The sequence below is a fragment of the Osmia bicornis genome, chromosome 13 (genome assembly GCF_907164935.1).
Source record: "Osmia bicornis bicornis chromosome 13, iOsmBic2.1, whole genome shotgun sequence".
In the NCBI taxonomy this organism is placed as follows: Eukaryota; Metazoa; Arthropoda; class Insecta; order Hymenoptera; family Megachilidae; genus Osmia; species Osmia bicornis.
The window spans coordinates 9,019,749-9,046,906 of record NC_060228.1 but is presented as its reverse complement, the minus strand read 5'-3'; the positions used below and the strand labels follow the sequence as shown (position 1 = coordinate 9,046,906).

Below are 27,158 nucleotides of genomic sequence, written 5' to 3'. Positions count from 1 at the left end.
GTTGTCTGGTGTTGTCGTCTGCAATTAACCGCAAAACGTGACAACTCGAGTTGGCAGTTAGTAATTATTCGTGCCTCTCGTGATTCCTCTCGATCGATTTAAATCAACTCGTAGCTTTTGACTGCGACAATTTTTCAAAGCTAAAGTGAAAATCAACAATGTTGTTCGTTCGTGCAAGCACAGTTCTTGCGTTGTATTTTGTAGTGGCGGGAAGCTGTGAAACTGACGCCACGAACAAGGAATCTGTCGACTGTGGTTGCAGCAACAGCAGAGCAACCATAAAGGAAGATAATAAAGAAGGAACGCAAAACTATTGTTTAGCGAGTAATTCTGATGATTGTTCGAGAAATATCATCGATCACAATGATCTTCCAAAGAACATGGCCATGATAGAAGGGGGAAGATTTGCGATCGGAACGAACGATCCAGTTTTCGTAGCTGACGGCGAAGCGCCGAAACGAGAAATACATCTCGATAGTTTTTATATAGACGAGTTGGAAGTGAGCAACCATGATTTTGCTAAGTTTGTCAATGCGACCGACTATCGAACAGAAGCAGAAAAGTTTGGAGATTCGTTTGTATTCGAGGGACTATTACAGGAAGAACTTCGGGCAAACGCATCGGCTGCTGTTGCTCGGGCCCCTTGGTGGCTGCAAATAAAAAATGCAACCTGGCAGCGTCCGGAAGGCCCTCGTTCCGATATAACGTGTGCGTATAATCGATTCTTCTTCCCTAGTTCGTCGTGACTTTTAATTCGAAACGGCAGAAAGTAAAATCGCGAATGATTCAGATAGAATGGATCACCCTGTTGTCCATGTGTCGTGGAACGACGCTGTCGCCTATTGTAAGTGGTTAGGTAAACGATTACCTACCGAAGCTGAATGGGAAGTGGCATGTCGGGGAGGGCTTTCCGATAGATTGTACCCGTGGGGAAATAAATTAACCCCGAATGATCAATACAGGTAAACGCGAATAATTTCTGCGTTAAAATAGAAAAAAAATATATTACGGACCGAGAATTGTATTTTTAGGGCAAACACGTGGCAGGGTGATTTTCCGAGCATTAATTCCAAAGAAGATGGGTACGAGGGTACTTCACCTGTTACAGAATTCCCGCGAAACAAATATGGCTTACGTAATATGGTAGGGAACGTTTGGGAGTGGACTTCCGATTGGTGGAGCGTCCAAGTTACGAATCGTGGAGGATCCAACAATCCCGTGTGTATATTTTTCATACAGATATCATGATTGTTACTTTACAATAAAACAATTAATGTAACGTTTATTTTCAGGCTGGTCCATCTCATGGTACAGACAAAGTAAAAAAAGGTGGTTCTTATTTGTGTCACGAGAGTTATTGTTTTAGATACAGATGTGCGGCGCGAAGTCAAAATACACCCGATACATCAGCTGGAAATCTTGGTTTCCGATGCGCTGTGTCCGTTTAATTTCATTAATCTGTTTGTTATGATTTTTATCACGAACGTTGAAATAAAAAAAAAATCATATTACATATTTATATTCCATAATTATTGGATAATAGCGGATAATTATTTACGTGACCCCTGTGGCTCGGGGGGATTAGAATACGACCACGGTATCCCCTGCCTGTCGTAAGAGGCGACTAAAAGGGGACACACACACACAGACTGAAGCAAAAAATTGTAAAAGTATGGCAAATGTATGAAACAATGTAAAATGCAAAAGGGACTGAGATTTGGAAAAAGGCGCGCAAAGCGAATTGCATATGGCGCGAGGTAGGAAAGGGCCGCTAGCGGGAGATTCACGAAACTTCTGTGCGTCTCCCATCATAAGAGTTTCCAGACTTGTGAATAAGTATTTAGGTTTGATTTGAAACAGCGGGCGTCGGCCGTCATCAACAACAATCGAAACAATGTGTGTAAGTGTAACTTTATGTTGACGTTTTTAAGAAAAGCATTTAATTAAATTAGACTAAAGTTTTTAATGTAGTTCCAAGTTATAAGTAAACGGTGAAGAGACATCGTTGGGAAATAGGATCATTGAAGTAAAGCACGTTAATTTGTGTAACTTAACCATAAAATAAGAGAGATTACCGTAACAATGAATTACGGAAAAAAATCTCCGAGCATGGGTACACCCTCGGTGTATTCCCACGTTACCACACGCAGCAGTGCGAATTTGAAATCATCACGATCGATGCGTAGTGTCAAAATCACACCTTGGTATCAGAAACCAATTTTAACGCACGCCTATGTGCTTGACATTCAAAGAGGTGCGATGTTTACAGCGATATTTTCACTGGTTGGTATTCAATTCAACATTTCAGTAAATGGTACTTAAATAAATTAATCGAGGAACTGAATATTTTGTTTCAGTGTTTGGCGGTTTTTACCATTTGTACCTCGATATTTGATCTTTATTGTCTCTCGCAAGCTGCACCAGGTTCGACTCACTACGGTTACTACGTGATATCGTACGAATTCGTTTACGTGGGTAATCGACACGGTAAGAAAAACCCGTTAATCGAATGCAGAAAATATACATATAAGCATAGAATTGAAATTCACCGCTTTATTTCAGTTCGTAATGCCCTGGTTGTCTTTTCTTTGTTCTCCATGCTTGCCGCGGTGGCGGTATTTGCAACCTCGTTGATGCTAATCACTGCTTTAAGAAAGGAATACGAAAAGAAAACGGTGCCATGGTTGTACTGTTTTGCAGCTTTCACTGTCTTCAGATTATTTTCTTTCGTATTTTCTAGCGTGGTAAACGATATGATATTTGCTTATAACATTGCTATGTGTCTGTTGTGGATAGTATTCATTTGTATTTCCATTTATGGATGGTTAATCGTATATTCTTTATACTTGGAATTGTCTGACCTAACGAGATTAGAAGATTTGGCGCATTTAAGGGTAAGTGACGACGGATGTTTGAAAATGAAAAAGGATTCCGTTTCCATCGTTCTCTCCGTTTCATTTCAGATCGGCACTATGCAGTCGTTGAACGCATCTACTACTCACTCTATCGCCGGTTCTCGTCCAACGACCCCGCATAGCGCGGTGTCGACGATGCCTGCCAATTAAATAGAAACATGACAATACCTTTTGTGCTTGGTCGTGTTTAACGCGAGAACTGGAAAGCGATTCAGGTAAATCGCATCCCGCTTTAGAATATATGAAACACGACGAGACGGTCCGCAGATGAGCCGTTATCAAGATCCTGCCTTGGCTCCAGTACCTTCTATCCGTAAGTCTAACCTTTCATCTCTTTTCCATCCGTCCGTCCATTTACTTGAAAATCCGTCCAATATTTTAGTGACGAAAAATCGTTGATAAATGTTTTTATACGTAGAATTTTATATCGTTATACGAACGTAGCATTAAGCTATATGTAGCTAAAATTACAAAAAATAAAATGCTATGTCTCTAGGAAGGAGGAGATTAATTATACGATTATTCAAGTAATTGATTTTTATTAATAATATAAAATTGCGTGGAACTTACATAGGACGGCTTTTTAACTAATTCTCTGAAAAGAACGGAAAGAGGGTACGTTTGTTCTCAATTGGGGGGTTGTTCGGAATAAGAAAAGGGTCTTCGGTGTAATTCATTGGCGGATGGTCGATTCAAAATTCTGTCAAACAGATCCACTAATACATGAAAAGTAGCGTACAAATAGTAGATCATTCTTCCCAAGAGCGTTAAAAGGAATATACCGATCGCTATAGCTAAGTTTGAGAGTATTCCGAAAGTAGCTGTTAATACGTACAAAGCGATCGCGAGACACATTTTACGTTCATTTCCGTTAGATGGTTATCCGCTGTCCATTCTTGACCTTCTATTCCGAATCGTACGTTTGTCAAACTTCTTCGCTGTTCTTCGACGAACAAACGAAAAACGTAAACGAGATATCGAAAATATAACGCTGATTTGCGAGGCGCGACAGCTACGCGAAATTGCACACGATGCTTCGTCGAAGGAATGCGTTTGAAACGAGAGAACGCGACGCGCATATTTCATTGACGTTAATACAAATTTCGCGATTGTTGTGTATCGTACAGGAAATGAGAATCTTGATCGTTATCTTACGAGTAGGAAAAACGCGTCACGCGATACAAGTATCGAGAACCTGAAACAGTCGATTAGTAGCAGTAACGCGAATAACGATAAACGCGTCGTAAAGTATGTACGCGGTATAATAAGAAAACCAAATGACGAAGAGGAACACAGTGTACTTGAGAAGATTATGGAGAACAGTGAATCTGAAAAAAGAAAACGTAACGAGTTAATATTATTCAGGATGCGATCGTTTGTAGATGATTCGACTGGGTTACCTGGTCATTCGCAGTTTCGCGCGATCTATCGTGCTCGGATCGTCTTTGAAAATGTGTATCCTCAGTCCGCGCACGCATTTGTACATGAAATCATCCCAGTCAAATTTGCTCATCGAAAACGTAAATAGAGCTTGATCGGTCGGACAAAGGCTATCCCAAAGATTCTTGGTATTGTCATAAGAGAAGTTCCAGTCGTGTGTGCCAAAGTAGCTGGTAACAGCGCAGAATTTGTGCAGTCTTTTGTACATTTTTAGAATTCTGTGAGAAAGAAACACAGAGTCCGTTATTACTTGCGCCAAAGTTGACCAGGTAGCGAAAGAGGAATTAAAAATCACCTAGGTCTTTTGCCAGTAACGATTCTCGCAATATCAACGAGCGTGGCGGGTAGCAAGTGGAGGAGCACGATCAAGACGAAGTACGCGTAAGGACTCTTAGCGGGGGTGAATGTGTAGCACCAGACGCTACGAACACTTGGGACTTGCCTTCCATGTTTCACAGCAAGATTCATGTATCGACCCCAGGTGATGGCGGTGGTACCCCACGAAGAATGGTAATTGTAGATAGGAGGATCACTGCCGGTGCTCCTGGAAGTAGCGTTACCCCGAGAGTACTTTGTTTGCTCAATTTATTCGGATAAAGGTGGATTACCTGTAACGCTTCGTCGCAACTGCCCAAGCGATAACGATAAGAGCATTGACGGTGTAATCGGCTGGGATCAATTCAGCGACGCAGTTCTTATCCATGTTCATGGTCCTCATGAGGCCGATACCGGCCGCTGCGAGAGCTCCGGTGGGTCCGTACACGTTATCCACCCAACCCTCTATCGGCTCTTTGTACGTCGAGAGCACTGATTACAGGAAGCGGAAGAGAAGAAAGATGGATGATAAACGATCGATGTCGTTTACCTAAAAATATTAGGATATTACCTATGGCGGGACGAAATATTCCAACAGGCAAATCCTTTCCGTATCGGCGCACCAACTGTTCCGCAATGCACTTTGTATAAACGTACGTATTCGGAAAGGTAACTAGCAGCGTTTTCGTCAGACGATTCAGTTCCTGCTCCGTCAAATTCGCGGCCAACTCCATCGTGTCTTCCGCTGCTCAAACACCGATACCCAATATTTTTCGGATCTTCGCGAAGAAATACAGAAGAAGAGTATACTTACCGGATATAGGAGCGGGGTAAAATTTCTCAGCGACATTCTTGCGATTGCAATTGCTGTAGGCGGTCGATACGTGTATCACGACCTTAAAATCAAGCGGTTAAAAACGACGGAGAGAGGGCGGTGTGGAATTTACCTGTAAGGCTGGCATTCGTTTGCACAGGTCCATCAGCTCCTTCGTCCCGGTCACATTAACCGCGATCGCCTTTTTTAATTTTTCATCGAATCGCACAGTGGCCGCTACGTTGAACACCACCGAGATCTCCCGCGTTAACAAATCCACGTCGGAAGATGACAAACCAAGTCCGGGCAACGCACAGTCGCCGGAAATCACCCGAAACTTTTGACGAAACTTCGGTACCTTTTCTCTGAGACGATCGAATACCTTTTTCACGGCGCATACGTATAACCGGAGAAAGTGAAATTAGTCGGTGCCTTTGACAACGCAATCTGGGCTAATCAAATACTTACGGCTTCGTCGAATATTCTTTCGAAACGTTCACGCGCCGATTCATCCTTCTTCGAGCGCGCCAACGCGTAAACGCACTTGATCCCCGTGCACGTTCGAAGGAGTTTCTCGATCAACAGTTTTCCCAGGAATCCGGTCCCTCCTGCGCGCACATATCATTTTTTCGTTTTATTGCGTATCGCATCGTCGCGGAAATTTTTACCTGTCACCAACACGTTTTGACCAGCGTAAAACGTTTGAACCAGCGACGCGTCCTCCTCGATCATTTCTCGCACCCTTTTCACCCCCCGGTTGCGTTAGATCTCTCTGTGGTTGCCGTTTCTCGATCGGCCTCTTCTTTTACGCAAACTTCCGTGCGATCCTGATGAATTTGGGTCGGAGGCGCGCGTTGCAAGAGAAAACGCGCAGTACTAAAATGCAACGACGTTCCTTGCAATTTTTTTTTGCGACCTTCGAAACGGTTCAAGAGGGAGGAGGAAGAGGAAAGAGACAATGCGTTACCTACTCGAGAGCAACCGGTAGTGGGGATTTATCCTGAAATTTGCGGAATAACACGAAAAGTTCCATACGGTATGCCGAAATGCAAGTGCATAGGAGGGAGCGATGGAAAATAAATGAAGACAATTTGATTTCTGTAAAAAAAAAAACAAAGAAGAAAAGTTCTCTTTATTACAAACGGAAATGTAAAATACAACAAATGTACACGTATAAAACACAGTCGAAATACGGGCGCTGTTTGCGCAAGTAATATGGTCGTCCTATAAGAACGTTCGTAAAAGAAAGAAAGAAAGATAAAAGAATAGAGAAAAGGAAGGAAGCGCATTTGTTCTCTTGTCTAGTTCGATGATGGTCGAGAAATAGATGAGAATAGAAGGAACAGCGGGAGGCGGTAATTAGTAGGCTCCCTTGGTTTTCTTCTTTCCCCTTTCGTTCTTCCGAGCTGTTCGGACTGTTGAGCCACAGAAAGCTTAATCGCGCTTTCGATCAAAGATACCAGCACCGATGGACGAGATGAGCGACGCTCGGATTCGTCGGAGCTAACAACGTTCTAACGACGTGGAACGCGCGTTTCTGCGCGCGACGGCGACGACGGCGACGACGGCGACGGTACGCGCCATTAGCTACGTAGATTTCCATACGTAACCCCGGAACATATGAAACGCGGCTAACCAACATATCCGTAGAACACCGTAGGCCACGATTAATTTCAACGCCTGATGAATCCAGTACAATCTGGAAAGTAATAAAAAATGGTAAAGAAACGGGTAATCGATATTCGCGCGCGATCGAGCGAGCGAGACTTACCTCTGCCATTTAACTCGCGCCTGCGGAAGGGTGTCCAGGGGGTCCTTTATCAGATAAATGCGAATGCCCTTCACGTACGTTTGGAAGTAACGATCCCAATTAACGTTTTTGATGTCGCAGGCAAAGTGTTCCTTGTAATCTTCAGGAGTCATTTTGTTCAGTAGCGCTTTAAAATTGTCGTTGGAAAACTTCCATTCCTTCGTCGCGAAATATTTGAGCACGTCCATGAACTTGTGTATCTTTTTGTAGATCTTCAGCATTCTTTGAAAAGAGAAAGGATTAATAGATGCGAGGATAAAGAATGATATAAAATCGTGGACTCGCGAACATGTTGACGATATGATATTAAGAAGGAGGAAATTACCTCGGTTGTTTTCCTAAACAAAGCGTGACGGTATCGATTAAGAGCGCCGGTAGTAGATGTAAAAAGTAGACGTAGAAGAAGTGCACCAATTTGTACTTGTTGTTTCGGAAGCTGTAGTACCATATCGCTTTTTCGGTAGGAAATTGGAGACCATATTTTTCGGACATACATTTCAACTGCTCGTACGTTATAGGATTGTCCGTCGAGATGTAATGGTAAACCGGTATATTATTCTCCTTCTTTTGGTCCGTGTTGGTAGCGGTAGCGGTGGCTCTGTAAGTTCAGGCAAAGATCAAGAGAAACGCTTATAATAAAAGTTTAATTTCTCTTACTCTCGACGTTTTGCAACGTCCCAGGCGCAGGCGATCAAAGCGTTCACTGTCAGATCACCGGGTACCACGTTGGCTTGTATCGATCCGTCGCAATGAATCGATCGCAGGACTCCGCTACCTGCACCAGCCGCGACACCGGTCGGTCCGTACAAGTTGTCGATCCACCCTCGTATAGGTTCTCGATACGTTGATACCACTGAAAGTATTTTCCAATTATCCCCTCTTCTTTTAATCAACTCTACGCAGATCACATACCGATCGCAGGACGGAATATTCCAACGGGCATATCGCCGGCCTCTTTTTCGATGATACTTTCGGCTATCGCTTTAGTGAAGGTGTAGGTATTTGGCCAGTTACCCAGTAGTCTGTGAATAAAAAATCATGATTAATGGCGAGGGATAGAGACATTTGGTATCGGCATTTTGCCTTCGCTCACCGCGGAGTGATTTCGTCGATCAGTTTCTCGTCTAAACAGTCCACCAGAGTTATCAACTTGTTCGCCTCCATGGGCGGGTCGTATACTCTCTCCTCGATGTAATCGTACGGGCAGTTGGCGTACGCCGTCGACACGTGCACGAACGACTGACAACGAGAAAAGTTAAGCAGCGTTCGAGATCGTCGGACGATTCGTGCAATTCGAGGACATTGCTCACCTTCAAGCAGGTCAGCTCCTTGCAGAGATCTATCGTGTCTCTGGGGCTGCGGACGTTGATCGGTACGGCCAATTTCATTTTCTCGTCGAATCTGACCGTCGCCGCGACGTGAAAAACGATCGACACTTGTCGCGTTATCGTCGATCTGTCCGTGGGGGACAGGCCGAGACCCGGTTCACTGCAGTCCCCGGCAATCGCGACGATCTGATGCCGAAATTTCGGAACCTTCTCCCTCACTTTGTCGAAGAGCTATGCAAACAGGGATTATCAGGCTCGATCGCGTAATTCAACGAAAGCCGGAAAAAGGAAAATCAACGGAGCAAGCGGAAAAGAAAGAAGAGAAAGGAATTGCTTGCTAGATAGGTCGAGGGAAAGCGAACGCTAGAAATCATCGGCTGTCAAGCATTTCAAGCAAACGGTAACAAGTACATACATACATATTTGCGGATCGAGGAACCGGAAGACAAATGGAGAAAACGGAGAAAGGAGAAAGATTTTACCGGATCATCGAAAATTTCTTCGACGCGTTGATGCATGTCCTTTCCCTTCTTCGGGCGTATCAACAAATAGATACAGGAGATTCCGGGGCATTCTCGAAGAAGCTTCTCTATCAGCAACTTGCCCATGAACCCCGTGCCACCGGTCACGAAGATGCTTTGCCCGTTGTAGAAGCTCTGGATCGGGCTGAGTTTCGGCTCTTCCAAGATCGACTCGTAAAGATTCTCCCGTGGCGGACATTCGGTGACGTTCTCGTGGGGGTTGAAGCCATTTTCCAGTACCGCCGTTTCCTGGCCACACGGCTCCGACAAAACTTCCACCATCGCGTCGATCTTTCGCCGTTCGCCGCTGTTCGCTTGCGAGACAACGCTCGACAACTGTAGCAGAGAATAAAAAATGATATCGCGGGTCGTCTAATCGGGGGGTGCGAGTAATTTGAAAATCGCTACTCGTTGCGTGCTGTCGCGATAGCTAGCCGAAGAGAAACCGCGTACCGTCATGGAGTGAAAGTTGATCGTGAACTTGGTCGCTGTCTTTCCCGTGTTCCGAATCGAAAGACGAACAGACAGATGTAGGAACCAACGGATGGACACTCGTTTTATAACCACGGACCGAGTGAAACGCTTACCACTATTATTACTATTTTTATCGCTCTACGACAGGGAAACCGTTTCTCTCTCGATTTTCCTAAGACTGCGAGTAAACAAACGGCGTAGACTGCTCGGTTGGTTGAAATTAGAAGAAAAAGTATGAATAGACCGAGGCACGTAAGTAGTTATACGAAAGCGCGTTTTCTCTCGATCACGGTCGATCTCGGTCGATCTCGGTCCGAGGATGCTCCTCCTCCTTTATATTCTTTCTGTTCTATTGGCTGTGACCGGTTCCTAGCCGAGGTGCCGAATGTTGGAAACGCTTGTTCCATAAATCGCCTGCAGCCTGGAGCAAAGTTCGGGACTACGTCATCGATTGCTTTTAACTGTTCGTCTCGTCCGTAAGCGATCTTACGTTTCTTAACGCGACCTAATTTTCTCGAAAGTTTTTCCACCACGAATCTCGAGTCCCGATCGTTGTTCATGCACGCATCAGCGATTTTAGAAGCGTCGTGTCGTGCCGTGCCGTGCCGTGCCGTGCCGTGCCGTGCCGTACCGTGCGGCACGCTGCTCGCGACGTGACGCGTAAAGATAAAGCATGAAGAAAGAAATCTATGAAAGCGATAACGTAGAAAGTTGGAGCGAAGTAACGGTACGGATGCTGCGCGAGACACGCTTAACAGGTAACGGGATCTTCCGTTAAATATTCTGTTCGAAGGTAAGAATGTCCCATCACGGGTCGCTAAACGCCTCGACTCACGTCCGTTCGTACCTCTACCAAGTGGTCGTATTTCACTCGAATCGTCCAAATGATTTTCTTTACCTACCGCTCGAACGAAAGAACCAGACTTGACGCGATTCTTTGTCGTGCTCGACATGAATTTTAACGCGACGAAGAAAGTCGCTGGTACCCTGGCCGTCGCCGCGTTTCGACTCTTGCCATTGGTTTTTACGTTACCATTGTGGACAAATTTATTAAGCGAATCTGTATAACACTTATTCGCCAATCGTCGATCGTCCTAATGCGTTACCGATCTTCTATCTTGAAAATCGTGGTCGCACACCCTTGCGACCCTCTGCACCCCACGCGTAATGGACTTTGAACGATTCACAGTTTCACTGACTGACTGACCATGTCCGATCGGTGAATCGGTGAACACCTACTATCGCGTATCACTTAATATATTTGAAACGATTCGCACTGAGGAAACTTACGACGACCGATAAAGGAAAACGAAACGAAGGAAAGAAGTTATGAACGAACGGAAGAAGAAACGAACGCTAGGTATACCTGGGAAACTTTCTCTTGACGCGAATCTACCGATCCTGCTGTTATGCCACCTCGAGTCTTTTGCAAGCGATACACCTCGGAATTGTCACCTGTGCCGTTGTTGCTCATGCTTTTTCTTTTCTTCTCCTTCTACTCTGCTTCGTCCCCTGTCCCCTTCGCACCGCCTTTTGACTCTGATTCCCCTCCCTTGACCATTCGATCGCACTCGACCCCCAGTCAACCACCTCTTTTTTTCGTAACGTTCTTTCGTTCCTCGTTCCTGTTGTCGTAATCGTCATCGTCCTCGTCATCGTCCTCGTCATCGTTATCTTTCCTCCCGGTTTGCCTCTCCCCCTGTACCTTTTTTATCTCGCACCAGATTCTTATGCTCGCATAATCGCTCCTTGATCAAGCTTTAATCCAACTTCGTATTCCGAGAAATTCACCGGGGACAAAAATCGGCGGATCAGGGGACAGGGAGAGGCTAGAGTGAAAAAGGAAGAGTGCATTCGACAGGTGGGAAAAGAGATACAAGAATAGAAACAGAAATCGAAAAAGAAAGAAGAAAGAGAAAGAGTGCGAGAGAGATAGGTGAAAACATCGAAGACGTTTCAAGGCAGCGCTTCGACGCGAGTTTCGCGCGCGTTTCCTTCGCGAAATCTGCCGGAAGAACACCGCTCCGCAATCACGGTTCGCGGCACGAATTTCGCGCCATTTATCAACGTTCGAGCACAATTTCTGCGGGTATCGCAAAAAAAAAAAAACTTCGTACCTTCGGAATTCAGAGTTACGCGAACCGACCGGCCGATATTCTGCCAACGTTGACCGAAACGGTCGCCGCTGAGAGTGTACTTACGTTGCGATACCAGCATTGAATTTTACGAATTCTTTTTATCCACTCTTCGTCATTTTTTCTCGCGTCAAATAGGATTTCATTAACTGTACCTTGTTTCTTTTTTTTCATCTCGCAGCATTATTTCTTCTTAACGATAACGATCAATTATAATAATTAGGAGCACCAATTAAGTCTTTAAAGATGAAAGCAACGAGGCTCGTTTATCCTCTTCGACCACTTCTCCCTAATATCTTCATTCCTCTAGCACCGCGTCAAGTTTTGATAAAAAGGTCACCGTAGTAATTATATTAACATAATTCCCTATATCGGAAAAATAGGCAATTGCCTATTTTTACTATTATTATTACCTATAGGTAGTAATTACCTATTATTGCCTATTATACATATGTAATTACATATGACGTCCGACAGTTCGAGTTTCTCGGACTGATTACTTTTTCTCCGATGCAGCTTATCTCCACTCGGTTATCCCTGTGTACTCCATATCTAATTCTTAAATATAAAATGTTTGCATAGGATAATAATTATGAACATTCGGTACTCTATACTGTGTATTTATTGTATGTATGTACATAATATGCGTATAACCTACTTTCTTGAGGACAAAAGTGGTACCCAAGAAGGCGAAAGTATAGGAACGAAATGTGTAGACAAAACTTAAAGGCAGAGTCATATCTGTAATGGCAAGGAACGCGAACAGGAGGACAAAAATCAGCGGAGTCGCTGGAGGAAAGAAAAAAAAAGCGACTAGTGTAAGGAAGAGAAAAAAAAGGGCGACGTATCATGAATCTCATTATTCCCGCTAAAGTCTGATCAAACACGGTTTATAACGAATCCCATTTCGTAACGGACAAACAGATTAACACAATTAACGTAATATATATGTTTGTTAGCGCTCGAACGTGCTAATTTGAATATAGCTGCGAAAAGAACGCCGCCGTCTTTCATGGTTACAGAGTTCTTCTTATGGAACGAATAGTCACGTTCGAAACAGTGTGTTTATGCGCACAAACACAATAATGACACTGGCTCTTCCTTGAACGCTGGAGGCAACCTTTTTACCACAAGATACGTCAATTTGTATACGTACATTGTAATTCATACTGATAAAAAAAAAAAATTATAAAACACGAAACATTAAATCGCATGATTTGACTCGGATAAATATTAGTATGCACGTTGAAATGTAATTTATCAAAAATTAAGAGTTTTGATCCCTTTAAGGACGGCTATTTCGGACGAGTTTCACCGCGGATAACGCTAATGAAAAGAGGAAATAAAGTAGGGAATAGAAAGTAATAAAATTGAAAGTTTTTTTTACAAAACAAAATAATAAGGAACATAGTAATTACGATAATTTTCGATTAAACTTATACACGTATGCGCATAAATTTAATGCTCCACTGTTACTATTTATCTAGTCCGTCATTCTTCTTCCTAGAATAAGGCGTAAATAAGGTAGGCCTGGTTTCGAAACGATCGAGTAGACTTGCATTTATTAAACAGGCCTGTTCTTAAACGGATGGCCGTCGTGTAGTTACGATTTACATACGTTTTAAGTAGAAAAAACGATCCTTTGTAGAAAAGATTTGCAAGGGCACTTTAAGCAAGGCACGGAGACATTCGTTATATAAGATCGTTCTTATAGCTTTAAGATTTTAAATGTAATCGTCTTTCGTGATTAATATGCGTGCGAATATGTGTTGGCTCTACACTTATACCGACGCGTACCGCGTGCGTGTACGTGTTTATGCATACGCGTACGTAGGTGCGAACCTGTTTGCGCGTGGACGAGCGCGAGGACCATAGATAAACGGATGGGTCGGGAAGATACTCGTACTCGCGCATATACGATGAAAGAGACAACGCGTTGGTGGTAGAGCGAAGGGGGTGGGAAAGTGACGAAGATACGAGGTGTGGGAGCGAAAAGGAAGGAACGGTACGAAATAAACAAGACGGAAGAAGATGGCAAAGGAAGATGGAAGAAGTATGCGTGTGTTTGTACATCGACATACGTATCACAGGCGGAACAAATAAAATGTCAGCTCGAAGTCGATATTTGCCGAGCGTTTCGTAGAAGAGGAAAAAAGGATTCGAAAAGTTTGTCAATGACGACAGACGTGACATTTAAAAGCTTCGTCGAGCGTTCGATCGGGCAGATGCGATTATAATTTTGTCCGCTGGTCATCCTAGAATCGTTGTACGGTCTTGAAATTGTCACGCTAATACATAGCGGGACGATTGCAGATAATAATCGTCCGCGATTGTATTCGTCGCTCGTTCCGACCACTGCGAACTTCCATTCAGAGCGTAAGAGTATTCCGAGTACCAGTCGCGATGAAATACGTTCTCCAGTTGTTGTCTCAGGTTGTCCATTGTTTGATCGCCGATACTTTCGAATACCGTGCCTACACCTGACGAAACATCGAACATCTTCAATTTCCTATAACTCTCGCGCGAAGAAGTATCAAAAATCAAGATAAGAATAATTGCCTGCGGTATTTATAAAATAATCGCCGGACCAGTTGCTCGTTCCTATGTACGCGATTGTCTCGGTTACCATGTACTTGTTGTGGTTCACCCTGGAGAACGGTATCTTATCGAAATCTGGATTCGTAGGAACGATGAATCTCCTCTGAAAAATATGCTCGGTAAGAAGATGACCATATGCGTGTCTATGATATCGATACTTGTGTACACGTTTAGATCACCGACCACTTCGATTTTCACACCCGCGTAACTATCCGTCAGATCCTCCAGCGATTTCAGGAACGCGATCTCCGATTTTCTCGAATGCTTCCAGGAAGAGATCAACAGCCGTACCTGTACTTTGCGTTCGACAGCCGCCGTTCTAAGAGCGTCGTCTATAATCGGCCAGTACCTGAATTACGCAACACCGATAACGGCTGTAAGTATACGAAGGTGAAAACTGAAGGATACAGCTACGAAATAACCCGTTTACGCCAGTGGACTCACCGGTTTTACGCTCCTACCTGATTTTAGGAGTATATATGGTTAGAGGAAAATAGTCCATCACCGCGATGTAAATGAATTTCTCTGCCTTCTCGATGGAATAGAGAATAGCATCGATGTCGTCGGTTCTACCTTTTGGCGAAAAAGGCGGAGGCGAACTCTGAAACGTGGATTTAAAGATCGCTTTTTTCTTTTCAATTGTCTCTTGACACAAAAATTTAATCACTTACCGCGATGAATGTTTTATACTTGTTATCCATGAAGGTGAATTTCATCGGATTCTTTAGATTGATCTTTGTACTCAAGGAATCTGGCCATGCCGGCGGCACTTTGCCCTCTTGGCCGACCATCCAATAGACCTGCAATATTGTTACCAACGATATCTATTAATTCGATTGCCATTTCGCGAAATCTACATCGTCTTCGATCGGACTTACGTCAAAGATCTTTGCGTAATCGTTAGCCAGACAGGTGCAATTTAAAACGAGCAAACCGAGCTCTTTCACCTGGGTGAGCGATCGCCAATCCATATTCGCGGAACCAACGTACACGTGGGTTCTGTCGATCAGCCATAATTTTGTGTGAAGCACCCCTCCTCCGAGTAAAGCCGCAAAGTTTAAACTTTTCACCTGTAAAACCGATACTGTTCGTACCATAGTTATTTCTTTTTCTTTACAACGAAAAAGCGTTACCTTAGCATTAGCCTTTTTCGCCAATAGTTCTGTATCGACGTTTGGACTGACTCGCGAGGGTTGATTTTGCGCTATAGTCAATTCGATATTCCGATCTCTACCCGCTCGAAGAAGCGAGGCAAAAATCTCTTCGCCCTGTAACGATCGAACGCGTGACACATCGATTTATAATGTACAATACCTAACACGTCAATTCGTTCCGCGAGATTTTTTTCCTCTTGCTAATTACCTGTTTCGCGCTGTCGTCGGGATACACGTCTTCCCTTCTCAGAGTCCAATAGAACGAGGCTATCTCTATCCTCTCTTGCGCCATCGAGATCAGCCTCAACCACGTGTCGTAAGTGTTTTCGACGGTGAAAAAATTACCGTTACTATAATTCATACCTATCGGTAAACTTTCCACCAGCGATAAATTGCATCCGTTCATACAGCTCGAGTCGAAGTCGAAACTCGTGTTGTTTAACGTGTACTTGTCCGCGGCGTGATCCAACAACGGTAATAAAACGACCAGCACTATCAAGATCAGTATGACCGTAATCGGGATGCAACTCGGTTTGCACCATCCTTGCGCACCTCCCCATCTGTTTTCCCAACAAACACACCGAGCGACAGGATTATAAAATTCTTGAAATATCTTTTTAACGATTCGATCGCTGATCGACACTAACTTGCCACTGGTCAATGGATCGTCCACGTCGTGTCTCAACATAAAACCAGACTGATCCCATAGTTCGAAATCGTCGTCCGCGACGTTATTGTTAACGTTCGTTGCACCGACGCCGATGCCGACGCCGACGTTTCCGCCACCGGCACTGCCACCGTGACCGCAGTTCGACGGATTCAATTCCAATCGCGCGTTCTCCGAGACTGTCTGCAAGCAGATTAAATGAATGCGTTTTAGGGATAAGACACGGTAAAATGTGAAATTTCTTATGTAACCATACGTACGGATAATTTGTGCTTAACAAGAGGCGTTCTGCTCTTACGATGCGGCAATAGAACGACAACATCCTGATCTTTGCCCCGCTCCTTTGCGTATTTCGTGTACGATTTCACGGAGGAACCTGGTGCTCTGCTCGCGGAACAAGTCGCCAGACCTATCGAGTCCCCGTCTTTGCCGGAACATTTTGAGTATGCGATATTCTTTACGTTGTTGCTTCCTCCGTACGAAACGTTGTGCGTATTGTTCACCTTTCGAATCAAATACCGCACGATTAGTCAGAATAATGCGAGCCTATGAAGCAACTCTTTTCTTGAACAATTTGGAATCAACGAAAGGAGGAAAGGAAAGAATAATTGTTGATTTAACCTAACCGGATAAAGAGTTGAGACGCGTGATGATTATGAAAAAACTTACTTGTACCAATATATGGCAAGCCTGAGAGGCTATTTGAAAAAGACCGTCTTGTAAATTTCGTCCAGTGTGCTCGCCACTTTCCGACCGAGTACTTCCTTTCCAAGCGAAAAAAGACATTTCGTTGTCTTACTTTACTAAAATTTGAATACAACTCTGTAATACATATTACATATTATCTGTAGATATAGTAAAAATTAATGTACCGCGATACTGGCGCAATGTTTTTGCTCCTTGATTATTTGCTGCGACCTCTTTTTCAAACAGTTTTTTAACCAGAATCGATACGAAGCGATCCAGACGAATAGTTGAACGAATTACTTTGGAAAACGTATATACCGTCTCTCCGAGCATGAATACGAACCGTATGATTACTAAACGTACCTATATAGGTGCACGTACAATAACTGCAGCGTCGTCGTTTTGAACGACGGTATCGGTTGAAAAACATTGCACGACGCGACGAGAGATAGAAGAATTTCGTGATCGTATTTCGATTGATAGAGGACGTAGCGAATGCGAGGTAAACGCGTCAAAGGGAGATATCAAGAAGAAAAGATTAGCAAAAACGTACCGTGACGAAGAAAATGTTCAACAACATTTGTACACGTGTGGCGTTCTCTTCGTGTTCCGTCCGTCGACCTATCTATCTACCTACCAACCTACCAACCTATCAACCTACCAACCTACCTACCTACCTACCTACCTACCTACCTACCGACGTATTTTGCGAGGCAACCAGCAACGATCGAAAAGTCGCGTTTCTTTCCCGACGGACCTGCGCTCAACAGCTTTTCGTGACCTACATGCATCTTAACTTTTCAAATGCTCTTCATTCTTTCTCTCCTTTTCCATATATATATTTTATTTATTTTATTTAGAAATTTATTACGATCCGGTTCGACTGAATCACTTAGCGATGTAAATGTCAGTGAATCACTTCTTTAATTTTTTCCTTGTTTTTTCGAAAAAAAAAAACCAAAAAATAGCAGGAATAGGAAAAAGGAGTGGAATTATTAATTAATTTTTAAGCGATGTTTACTTGTTCTGTTCAGATCGGTCGTCAAATGCTAAACATTTAATTTTCTTGTCTGAAATGTGAAATATTTGTGACCAAGGTCGGTTAAAATCGAAGATGATACTATAAAGTATTTGCTATGCGCAGGTTTACTATCGCGTAATTAACGTTCTCATTGTAAATTGAAAGATTCTCCGAGGGGTAGTACGAAATAAGACTTGCAATATTATTCCTTGGTTGTTATTTCAACAACTCTTTAAACAGAAAATTATTTGAATCATTGATCGATCGTAGAGTCGTTTGAATATCTAATGGCATGCTGGTTTCTGTGGTAGGAAATGATTGATGAGAATAACGAACGGAAGTGTCAAAACGTTATCGGATCAACGCAGAGGTCAACTGTCATAATGCGGAAGACTATTAATATGTCTAGGAGAAAGAACATCTCACCTATATAGCATTCTTCTATCGCATAGAATCAATCTATTTCTTACTATTAGATTATATGTATACATGCGCCGTACGGTTGTCTGTTCAATTTCATACCTCTTCGCGCATTCGTTCGACTATTCGATTCGATTCGATTCGATTCGATTCGATTACGAGTCGGGTCGGATTTTCGACGAACGAATCGAGATTCTTTTGTTGAAAGATTGACAGTAATCGAGCGCTGTTATCGAACGCGTCGCTCAGTAAGATATCGATCGATCACTGTCTTCAAGAGTTACAATTAATCGAATAGATCTACGATCCACGATAGTGTAATATAGTAGGCGCATGCGCGCGTGTATCACATATGCGAACAGGTAGATCATTCGAGCACAGAACATTTGAAATGCACAACAAACAAGTAGGTAAAATTAAGCTTCGTTTAGTAGAGAACGTCGATTTAAGCAAGGTATAAATCATTTTTCAAGATATCAAGTAACGTGGATAATGAATAATTGCGCAGTGCAGAAAGTATTGTACTTGACTGATAAACCATGAACGAATCGGTTAGAGAAACATTAGCACGCTAGAAAGTGTAATGGCGATCCGTTTTCTTGAGCAAGACAAGCAGCAAATCGTTCGAGCAAAGAAAAGGAACGGTTTAAAATACGAATCGAATGTATTTTAAATGTTCAACCACCACTGTACGCTCGATTGTATTTTTATTCTTTATTTTTATTTTTTCTTATACTTAAAGCTTCTTTTCTCTTCTTAATATAATACTGTAATACGTACGGATAACCACGCGACTTTCTTGCCGTAAAATTAACTGAACGCTTTCTCATGGTTCGTAGCCCTCTATTAGCCCCGTTTGGAACGCATCGTATCGAATCGAATCGAAGAGAATCGAGAAAAGCCGAGTCGAACCGACCGAACGTAATCCCTATTTAAATAACCACTTGGCGCCGTTGCTCGTTTTCGCGCGTTTTGCATTGGCAACACTGGCATCGAACAAAGTTTCTAGTTCCTAGTTGTTTCGTCCAGTTTAATAATCAATTTTCAATTGTTATTTTAGTTATTTTTAGATTCATGCACAAAAAATTGAACAGCAAATGATTTTTTCCTTCTTTTTCGAATTTTATTTAACAATTTCTGCGTTGTCTAGTAATGTTCGTTCGGTATAGTAGCAGCGTTGTTACTATAACCGACATTTCCCTATTTATTTCGTCGATTTAACCGAAGAAGAAGAACGAAGCATGGAAAAGAGATGTGATGAGAAAAGGAAGGATACCGCCTTGAACGTGGAATGGAAAAGAGAAAGGGGAAGGAGAAGGGTGGGGGGAAAATATTCGGGAAAGGCTGTAAATTTGTCCGGTGTGCCACGCGAATCGACGATCATCGACGGAATACAGTATACGGTATTGTACGGTATTGTACGGTATAGAGTATACAGGGACGCGTGACCGATGCGTGTAGGCGTGCATACAGGCGTTCTCGACGGTGTCTCATCGTACCGTAGAAATAGTTGGAGCGGCGCCTTGCTCGCCGTCCATCGGTCGCCGCCATTGTTTCCATAGGCGAGCAAGCAAATGAGTAAACGAACGAACAAACAGCCTCGAATATGGGAAACGACGCACAGTGGTAAATCGTCTAATGTAGTCGGATCTAGTTGAAGCTCGTGAAAATCGTGAGTAACAGAACGCGTCCGGTTACAACACCGTTCTTGCCTCCGATCGAACGACATTGAAAAATCTGGCTCAACGAAACGTCTAACAGATCTTTAGGCACATATATTTTACAAGTTCTAAAGAAACTAGTGTTTCGTAGTGTCGGAGGGTCTTGTTCCAGTGACCGCCGGGGTGCTAGTGATGGTGTTGGTGATGGTAAAAAGAATGGTGCGTTGGTCTTTTGTGTTCGGCTCGACGAATCCTGTTCTTTTGGTAGGAAACTCGGTCGCATGGAACGCGTTCCTTTGACCAGACCGAGCCAATCGTTCGAGAAAATAGTTTGGTTGCCTCTGAAAATTCTTGTTCGCACGCCGGCAGAGTTATCCTCTCGATCGGTGTAATTACACGACTCGCCTATTGGAAACACTTCAAAGTCCTGATAGATTAATTAAACACCGCAAAATCGTGATTTTTCGAGTACGCAATCTACGGAGCTCTGCTCGGTAAACATCATGTGATACGTTTCGGAGTCTTGCGGTTGCATTGCCTCAGAGTCGCCTTCCATTCTTCGACGCCGAACGCGAAAAGGTTAGTTCCATTGACGATGACCGAAAGAACACCGGTTCGATGCTATATAGATACAATTTTATTTTCAAGTACTGACGATAGGTAAAAAGATTACGCGGTTATTCGATCAGACGCTCGACGTTGAAAAAGCCGCCGTAACTTCCTCATCTCCAGGGGAACGTTCGTGACAATTGAAATTAGAGAAAAACCATAGTTATCGATCGGTGTGTTAATTTTGCGGGTAAATTAAAAAGGGAAAGAAGAGAGAGGCGAGTAGAGCGATAGAAGAGGGATGGAAGGAGGGTGGGTTAAACTGGTGGAGCACGAGTTTGACGTTTAGAAGCGCGGCGATGCGCCTATTCGTAGTCATCCGCGCATCGTTCGAACGAAAGAGAGCAGTGAATAGGGTACACGAGGGAGAACACGTTGAACGACACGAATCGAGACACGTGTACTTCGCTAAATAATGCATATCCTTGCCGGACGTACCGTTCGCAGCTATGTTTCCCGACTGTTTGAAAGCCAGTTACTTTTACCATCACCATCAATCGAGATGAACGGTTTTACCTGTTTCTCCGATCCTCGCTGGATCGCGGCTCGTATTTCCGACCGCGGACAAGCGATACGATCGAATCGCTGGTGCGTTTAAACAAATAATTACCTGACAATAGTCCTTATCTATTTTCTTTTCTTCGAATCGACGCGTTCCGTGATTCGTTTCGCGATCGAATCGTTCCTCGAACCGAACAAAGTATCTCTTTGTGACGAGCCTCCAATTTTCTATATATTTCATTGTAAATAAAATGTTTATCGTAAACTAACAGTTTGTTGGGTATTTCAGGATGCTGGGACTGGCTTCCGTTTCACGGCAAATACAAAGCGTTTGTCACCCATCGACCATGTTGATACTGTTAATTTTATCGTTGGGTGACATACCCTCTATCAACGGTGAGTACGTTCAGAGTAATTAAAGAAACTAACATGTTTGACGATGATTCGATCGAAGAAAGAAAGACTTTTGTCGCTCGCTAAAAATAATTTCGTCTCTGCCTATAGTATAGGTACTTGCTACAATAGTTGCTGCTTTCGTTTTGCTTTCTTTATGAAAGGGATACCAGCCACGACGAGTTAAAACGAAATCAAAACGACGCCCAAGGGTAAAAGTAAAAAAATTTGATTTCAGGTTCCTGCGAGTTCCCAACCACTTGGACCGGAGAATGGTATCAGTATGGAAAACCGGGTTCGATTACCGTAAACGCGACCGTTTTAGGCGAAAAGACGTGCGTTGAACGATCGGGACAGTCGTACATCGTTTAGTAAGTATTCAGGGGGTAGGAGATTCTTAAAAAAGCAAGGTATAAATCGTAACGAATTCATTGTATTTTCAGCAGCGAGAAATGTTATCATTGCATTATCGTGAACGACCGACACGAAAATGTGATTCAATTTCGCGAAGGTTAGTCGAGACAGGTTTTCGCATTTTTTCCTCTTCCTTTCTGTTGCTAATGTTTTCTCGATCTCTGTTGGCCAGGCTGGTGCCAGCAGGATTACACGAATCTGGAGGAGATGTGCGTGAACATCAAGTCGGACGATACTCTTTACTCGATGTTCCGCGAGAATTCGAAACCGATACCGTGCCCGTTCACCGGTCAATCCTTTACCTTCACTTACGACAAAGGATACGGCGAGTGTTCGATGCCCATCAGCCTCGGCGAGAAATGTACCGACGAGAGCAAATTGCTTCTCAAGTATCAAGCCTGTCCGGATATCGAGCGAAGCGAGAGTAACAGTGAGTCTCGGATATCTCGCGACTTCTAGTCGAGTTTTATCGGATGCCACCTAACGCGCTCTTTTCCATCAACCGTGTCTGGCGAATAAAACATTTCCCCGTTTATTTTCAGCGGAAGAGTTACAGTGTCTAGCCGTGTGGAACGACGGTCGTAACAAATACCTCGTTGGAACGTTGAAAGGAAGAAGCGTGTCCGGTGCCGAGAAAACTTACAGGTATTTACTTTGAAGGGATGTGCTCGTTTATCGTTGTCGATGCGATCTCTTGATTTTACAATTCAAACAGATGTTTCCTATACGAGGAGAAAACGCATCATCAAGGGAAGGTGGTGTATTTGCTCGCTCAGTCCGGTGAACCGACTTGCAACGGCCTAACTACAGTTTCCGAGGGATCGCCTACGATCAAGTTGACGAAAGGTAGAGGAGGCTTGTTTATTTCTCGATCGTTTTTCTTAATTAATCTCAGCGGGACTTAAAGTTTTCCTCTCGTTGCATCCCCAGTCGACAAAGAACACAACAGATGCAAATATCCTTCTTGGATCACCGAACATCACGATTGGCATTCTCTAGACGGCACTAAAGTTTATCATTTTACCAACAAGAATGCCACGCTGAAAGTCAGAGTACAAAATACCGAAGAGGACACGTTTCACGAGGAGAAGATCGTCTGCCATAATCTGGAAAAATTGCATCCGACGGAAAACGCGCAGGGGTACAAAGTAAAATTGATCGCTCACGTGACCAGTGGTTGGTAAGTATTTGATATAACAAGCGACGATGTTTTCAAATAGAGAAACAGGTTAATAGCGATCGATCGTTGCAGCGACATCGGCTACGTTTGCATGATATTCCATAAAAGGGATCATCACGTTATAGAACTACAGCAATCGGGTGAGTGTTGGATATTTTTCGCGTTCGAGTTTTCCTTGTTCCGTCTTGGCAATCATTTCCCTCGTTTCTCTTTTATCGTTCGTAGACCAAAAGGCCATAATGCCAGACGATGCCTGTTCCCTCGTGGATACATCCACGATGCCGTACACCACGTTAATAAGTAAGTGACGCGATTCGACCCCGTTAACGATCAATAGCCATATCCTTAACGATCGTGGATCAATGTTCATCGCGCAGGCTCCTCGTTGCATCAGAGAAAGTGTCCTAATCCCGGACGATACATGATCCTTGGATTCGGTCCGTTCCATTTGGCTAACGCGTCCTTCCGCCGTCAGCGTCGTAGCGAGAAACGATCTTCGAGGATCACCAAAAGACGAACTTGGCACGAAGACGTAACGCCGAAGGAATCGCACGAGCAGCAGCAACGACAACACCAGCAACAGCAACATCATCATCACCATCATCATCGTCAGCATGGAGAGCAACAACAGCAGCAGCTGCAACATGGAGAACAGTGCAGGAGCAGCAGCGTTCGAATAGGTTGCGCCTCGTCTGATCAAAACGAGATCGTCGTTGGGAAAACGTGCGATAACGAAGAAACAGGTGAGCGCTTTTTCGCGTTTTCTCGATAAAATTAACGGAAATGAATGCGAAAGAGAGAATTTTGTTGCAGCCTATTATTGCCACGGAAGTTGGGAAGAAAAGGGTACTTGGTACACGATAGTGTCGCTGAAAGCCGACCAGACTTTGCCGGGACCAGGAAAGACCTTTTGCCTTTCTATGCGGCTAGACGATGACGAAGGAAAATCGTCGACGACCGGGAAAACCGGGAGAACGAAGCTCTCGGAACAAGAGCTTTGGTTGGCGAGATTCGATCACGTTTGTCGGACGGAACGAGTCGAGGATGGACGTTCCTATACGCTCGTCAATCAAGGTATTCCGGGCGAAAAGCTCCTTTTCCATTGTCTTGTTTGAAGACCCCCTCGGTCGATTATTTTATCGGGTCGAACGGTTGTTACGGGTAGCTTTGACCCTTGTGTAAAAAAGCAACAGCCACGTGGCCGGGGAATGCTCCAATGAGAGTAGCGAGCACGTGGTGTTTTTAGCAGACGATTCGATAACACGGTAAATGTCAAACAGCTCGCGCATGCGCGATATATCGAACGCAGTATATTGGCTTTTAAAATATTATGAATTAGAAACACAGGAGGGTAACGCGTCGTTGATATATCGCTATACGAGGGCCGAAAATCGTTAAATATGTATAAACATTGCGTTTCTTTTACTTTGTTCCAGGAGTTTGCGAGGACGTAACAAAGGCAGCTTCCAGCTTAGCGTCGCTCTTTTCCCTGTCCAGAATTTTATTCCTAGGAACAATGGGAAATTGTGCAGCGGCATACATGCTCTTGTTGAGATGATATGCGAGTTTCAAGTGAAACGAAATCGATGCTCGTAATAGGATCGCGCGCGTTTCAACGCGTACGCGATACGAACAGAGAAGAAGGCTGCTAAACCCCGTTTGACGATCCTCGATCGTTTTCGTAAGGATCGAGACCAAGAGCAAGCGGTTCGTGTTGGACGATCGAATCGCCTCGTCTCTAAGGGAGTCGCGATCGATCATTCGTTCGACAAAGTATTTCTTTCATTTCTAGATATTCTAGTTTTACCTTCTCCTCGTTCCATTTCTTCGTCGCTCTATTCCATTCTTCGTTTCAATTTCCATCTATTCGCATTTCTTTCCTGCTTCCGTTTTTATTAGTCTGTCTTCTCCTTTTTTTATTCGCTTTTCGGATCTTTCAACGATCCGTTATTTCTCGCGTTGCTTTTACAAAATGTCCTACTGCCGGCTGCTGCTACTACTACCATTACCACTAACTATTGCTACTACTACTATTACACAACAACTACTAGTATGACTACTACTATCCGTTTCGATACGAATAGTGACGTACTTAGATTTTAGAAGTTAAGTCTCACACGCCCGTCCGTTTCGTACGATGGCCGATGGATTTTTGTCCGATAATATCTATATATCTACATCCTGTGAATTTGTACATTTGCACTGGTATTTTTTATATAAACGTACGTTAAGGAAGGTTGAACGAAAGGGAAGGTTGGTTAAGGTGGCGGGTAACCGCGGACGTTACTTTCAGAGTTAAGAATCCGAACAACGATACCTCGATCGTTTTCGCGAAAATAAGTTAAGTAAAGCACGATAAGTAAAGACGTATATATATAATAAACGATCGACGGGCTACTGTGCACCCGCAGCTTTTGTAAATATAAGCAGGGTATAACGAGTCAAGACCATGTTCGATTAATCGCGAGTAAAATCGCTATAATCCTACAACTATAAATTCGATTACTTTAACGCGTAACAATTAACGGATAAGAGAATAATTTTTACAACTCTTAACCAGCTACACTTTGTACATATTTCATAATTTAAGCGGTGTATAAAGAAGACTGTTTTTAAAGAGTATAAAGTTTTCCACTTGCAGTCGCGTTTCATAGTCGAGGCGCGAAGGAAACAGCATCCTGTATCGAGGCCGTTAATGGACGCTGACTTTAATTATCATTGATATTGAACCACACCGTAAACTCGAATTACGTATTTATTTTCTTTTTTTCTTTTTTTTTTTTTTTTAATTACTAAACGCGTCGAAGAAATATCATTTCCTTTCGAAATCGATGATTCGTTTTCTCGCTGTCCATTAGCCTCGTTGCATCCTACGGCTATTTGTTATCCTCGAACGGCATAAAACAACAAAGACGCGTAACACTTAGCTGAATTCGAAAGCAAGAGAACACATACACACGTACATAGAGAGAGAGAAACACTAGCACACGGTGACAAGCGATACACAAAATATTTTATAAAGAATCGAGACTGTTCCGGAATTCGTATAAATAGAATATACGTGTACGACAATGCGTTGGTTCTAACCCGTAAGATAGGCAAATTTTTAATATCGAGATAAATTGTTATTTTTATACGCATAAAACTATTGTTCCCAGTGTGAAACTTATTCGCTCCGTCGCTCCTCAACTTACTTGTCTATTCGAAATTCTCTTCTCCCTCACCCCCCTCCGATTAACACTAGATCCCTCCGTTCGTTCCTTCTCGGTAGACAAATCTCTACGCGAGCCGTATTTATTATATATATTTTCTACTTTTCCAATAGGATCGTACGCGTAACCGTGTGTCCGACGCAAATTCCAGCCAAATTTTGTTGCTTATCGTCGTTGCGCGGGACAAGTAGCGTAAATTTGCGTAATCTATCGCGTACACCTGCAGTTTGTACGTTAGAAGAATTGAGAAACGTAAGTAGACGGTTGGAATCGGCGACAGAACGCACGAATACGCGTGATTCGGACGGATGAAATTCTGCTCGACCAGAAAGAAAGATATTGCGCTGTTTTCATTTTTACACCGTATATGTTGTGAGAACGAGTGTATTTAACGAATCGATGCGTGTGTATACTAAGAGGTCGAGTAAATTACGATGCGAACGATTCTCAACAACGACTATGACGAAGACGGATACGACGACGACGACGACGATACGCGTTTTAAAGTATAGTAGCAATTAAGAAAATTTCCGCGTTACTTGTCTCGGCGCGGCGGTCCTACGTATTGTACCGATGGATGTTGCGAGTTGATGAAAATGAAAAACGAAGACACGGGTCGTTTCGATTGCGTTTTGAAGCGTTATGGTAAGCCTTCATCGCGTATGTCGCACGATCCGATCGTTTCTTTCTAAGCGAAACAACCGAGTATGGGTAGACCGTTCGAAAGATAACGAAAGGAACGTTAAAAGTGTCGCGATTGGAAAGCGTTGTTCGCCTGGAAATAAAGGAATTGGTGTCGCGATACTATTTCTCCAGAACATTTATTCGAACCCTGAAGCTATATGTACAGAGTTTAGTCGAATAGGCAACAGTTGGCCGAGTATCGCTG

At 43.4% G+C, this 27,158-nt stretch overlaps 6 protein-coding genes across 16 annotated transcripts; 3 read left to right on the top strand and 3 right to left on the bottom strand.

Annotated features, from left to right (window-relative positions):
• The first annotated feature begins 33 nt into the window (after window positions 1-33).
• LOC114873585 (formylglycine-generating enzyme) lies at window positions 34-1,529 on the top strand. Its single transcript, XM_029182058.2, has 4 exons — window positions 34-708; window positions 791-962; window positions 1,032-1,218; window positions 1,293-1,529. Exons 1-4 carry the CDS (start codon window positions 159-161, stop codon window positions 1,446-1,448), a joined length of 1,065 nt encoding a protein of 354 aa, XP_029037891.2. The 5' UTR covers window positions 34-158; the 3' UTR covers window positions 1,449-1,529.
• A 66-nt stretch (window positions 1,530-1,595) lies between these two features.
• On the top strand, window positions 1,596-3,414 carry LOC114873638. Of its 3 annotated transcripts, none has more exons than XM_029182185.2 (5): window positions 1,596-1,896; window positions 1,972-2,283; window positions 2,358-2,487; window positions 2,563-2,894; window positions 2,964-3,414. In XM_029182185.2, exons 2-5 carry the CDS (start codon window positions 2,083-2,085, stop codon window positions 3,063-3,065), a joined length of 765 nt encoding a protein of 254 aa, XP_029038018.1. In that variant the 5' UTR covers window positions 1,596-1,896; window positions 1,972-2,082; the 3' UTR covers window positions 3,066-3,414. The 3 variants fall into 3 exon arrangements, with proteins under 3 accessions (XP_029038018.1, XP_029038015.1, XP_029038016.1); XM_029182182.2 differs by having other exon boundaries at window positions 1,596-1,900; XM_029182183.2 differs by having other exon boundaries at window positions 1,596-1,900; window positions 1,960-2,283.
• An 83-nt stretch (window positions 3,415-3,497) lies between these two features.
• Window positions 3,498-6,501, bottom strand: LOC114873637 (fatty acyl-CoA reductase wat-like). Its single transcript, XM_029182180.2, has 9 exons — window positions 6,153-6,501; window positions 5,953-6,092; window positions 5,618-5,866; window positions 5,485-5,566; window positions 5,242-5,415; window positions 4,964-5,162; window positions 4,651-4,899; window positions 4,316-4,573; window positions 3,498-4,243 (listed from the first exon to the last, which is right to left on the bottom strand). Exons 1-9 carry the CDS (start codon window positions 6,214-6,216, stop codon window positions 4,087-4,089), a joined length of 1,572 nt encoding a protein of 523 aa, XP_029038013.2. The 5' UTR covers window positions 6,217-6,501; the 3' UTR covers window positions 3,498-4,086.
• A 73-nt stretch (window positions 6,502-6,574) lies between these two features.
• Window positions 6,575-11,109, bottom strand: LOC114873636 (fatty acyl-CoA reductase wat-like). Its single transcript, XM_029182179.2, has 9 exons — window positions 10,984-11,109; window positions 9,105-9,479; window positions 8,605-8,853; window positions 8,388-8,533; window positions 8,207-8,316; window positions 7,952-8,147; window positions 7,620-7,892; window positions 7,256-7,516; window positions 6,575-7,183 (listed from the first exon to the last, which is right to left on the bottom strand). Exons 1-9 carry the CDS (start codon window positions 11,089-11,091, stop codon window positions 7,072-7,074), a joined length of 1,830 nt encoding a protein of 609 aa, XP_029038012.2. The 5' UTR covers window positions 11,092-11,109; the 3' UTR covers window positions 6,575-7,071.
• A 2,008-nt stretch (window positions 11,110-13,117) lies between these two features.
• Window positions 13,118-19,168, bottom strand: LOC114873635 (5'-3' exonuclease PLD3-like). 5 transcript variants are annotated; one of them, XM_046288342.1, is made up of 12 exons: window positions 19,080-19,168; window positions 16,841-16,974; window positions 16,432-16,674; window positions 16,152-16,354; window positions 15,713-16,064; window positions 15,484-15,618; window positions 15,229-15,420; window positions 15,022-15,150; window positions 14,812-14,951; window positions 14,534-14,699; window positions 14,312-14,453; window positions 13,118-14,232 (listed from the first exon to the last, which is right to left on the bottom strand). In XM_046288342.1, exons 2-12 carry the CDS (start codon window positions 16,955-16,957, stop codon window positions 14,036-14,038), a joined length of 2,016 nt encoding a protein of 671 aa, XP_046144298.1. In that variant the 5' UTR covers window positions 16,958-16,974; window positions 19,080-19,168; the 3' UTR covers window positions 13,118-14,035. The 5 variants fall into 5 exon arrangements, with proteins under 5 accessions (XP_046144298.1, XP_046144301.1, XP_046144300.1 ...); XM_046288345.1 differs by having other exon boundaries at window positions 16,841-16,993; window positions 19,080-19,114; XM_046288344.1 differs by lacking the exon at window positions 19,080-19,168 and adding an exon at window positions 17,412-18,692 and having other exon boundaries at window positions 16,841-16,993.
• Window positions 19,169-19,463: 295 nt separating this feature from the next.
• On the top strand, window positions 19,464-27,076 carry LOC114873634. Of its 5 annotated transcripts, none has more exons than XM_029182167.2 (13): window positions 19,464-19,925; window positions 21,360-21,466; window positions 21,702-21,834; window positions 21,907-21,974; window positions 22,050-22,307; window positions 22,420-22,522; window positions 22,593-22,723; window positions 22,808-23,057; window positions 23,130-23,197; window positions 23,283-23,357; window positions 23,435-23,800; window positions 23,871-24,131; window positions 24,494-27,076. In XM_029182167.2, the coding sequence occupies exons 1-13, from the start codon at window positions 19,906-19,908 to the stop codon at window positions 24,613-24,615; spliced, it is 1,962 nt and encodes a 653-aa protein (XP_029038000.1). In that variant the 5' UTR covers window positions 19,464-19,905; the 3' UTR covers window positions 24,616-27,076. The 5 variants fall into 5 exon arrangements, with proteins under 5 accessions (XP_029038000.1, XP_029038003.1, XP_029038002.1 ...); XM_029182170.2 differs by having other exon boundaries at window positions 19,465-19,971; XM_029182169.2 differs by having other exon boundaries at window positions 19,465-20,179.
• Window positions 27,077-27,158: the final 82 nt, after the last annotated feature.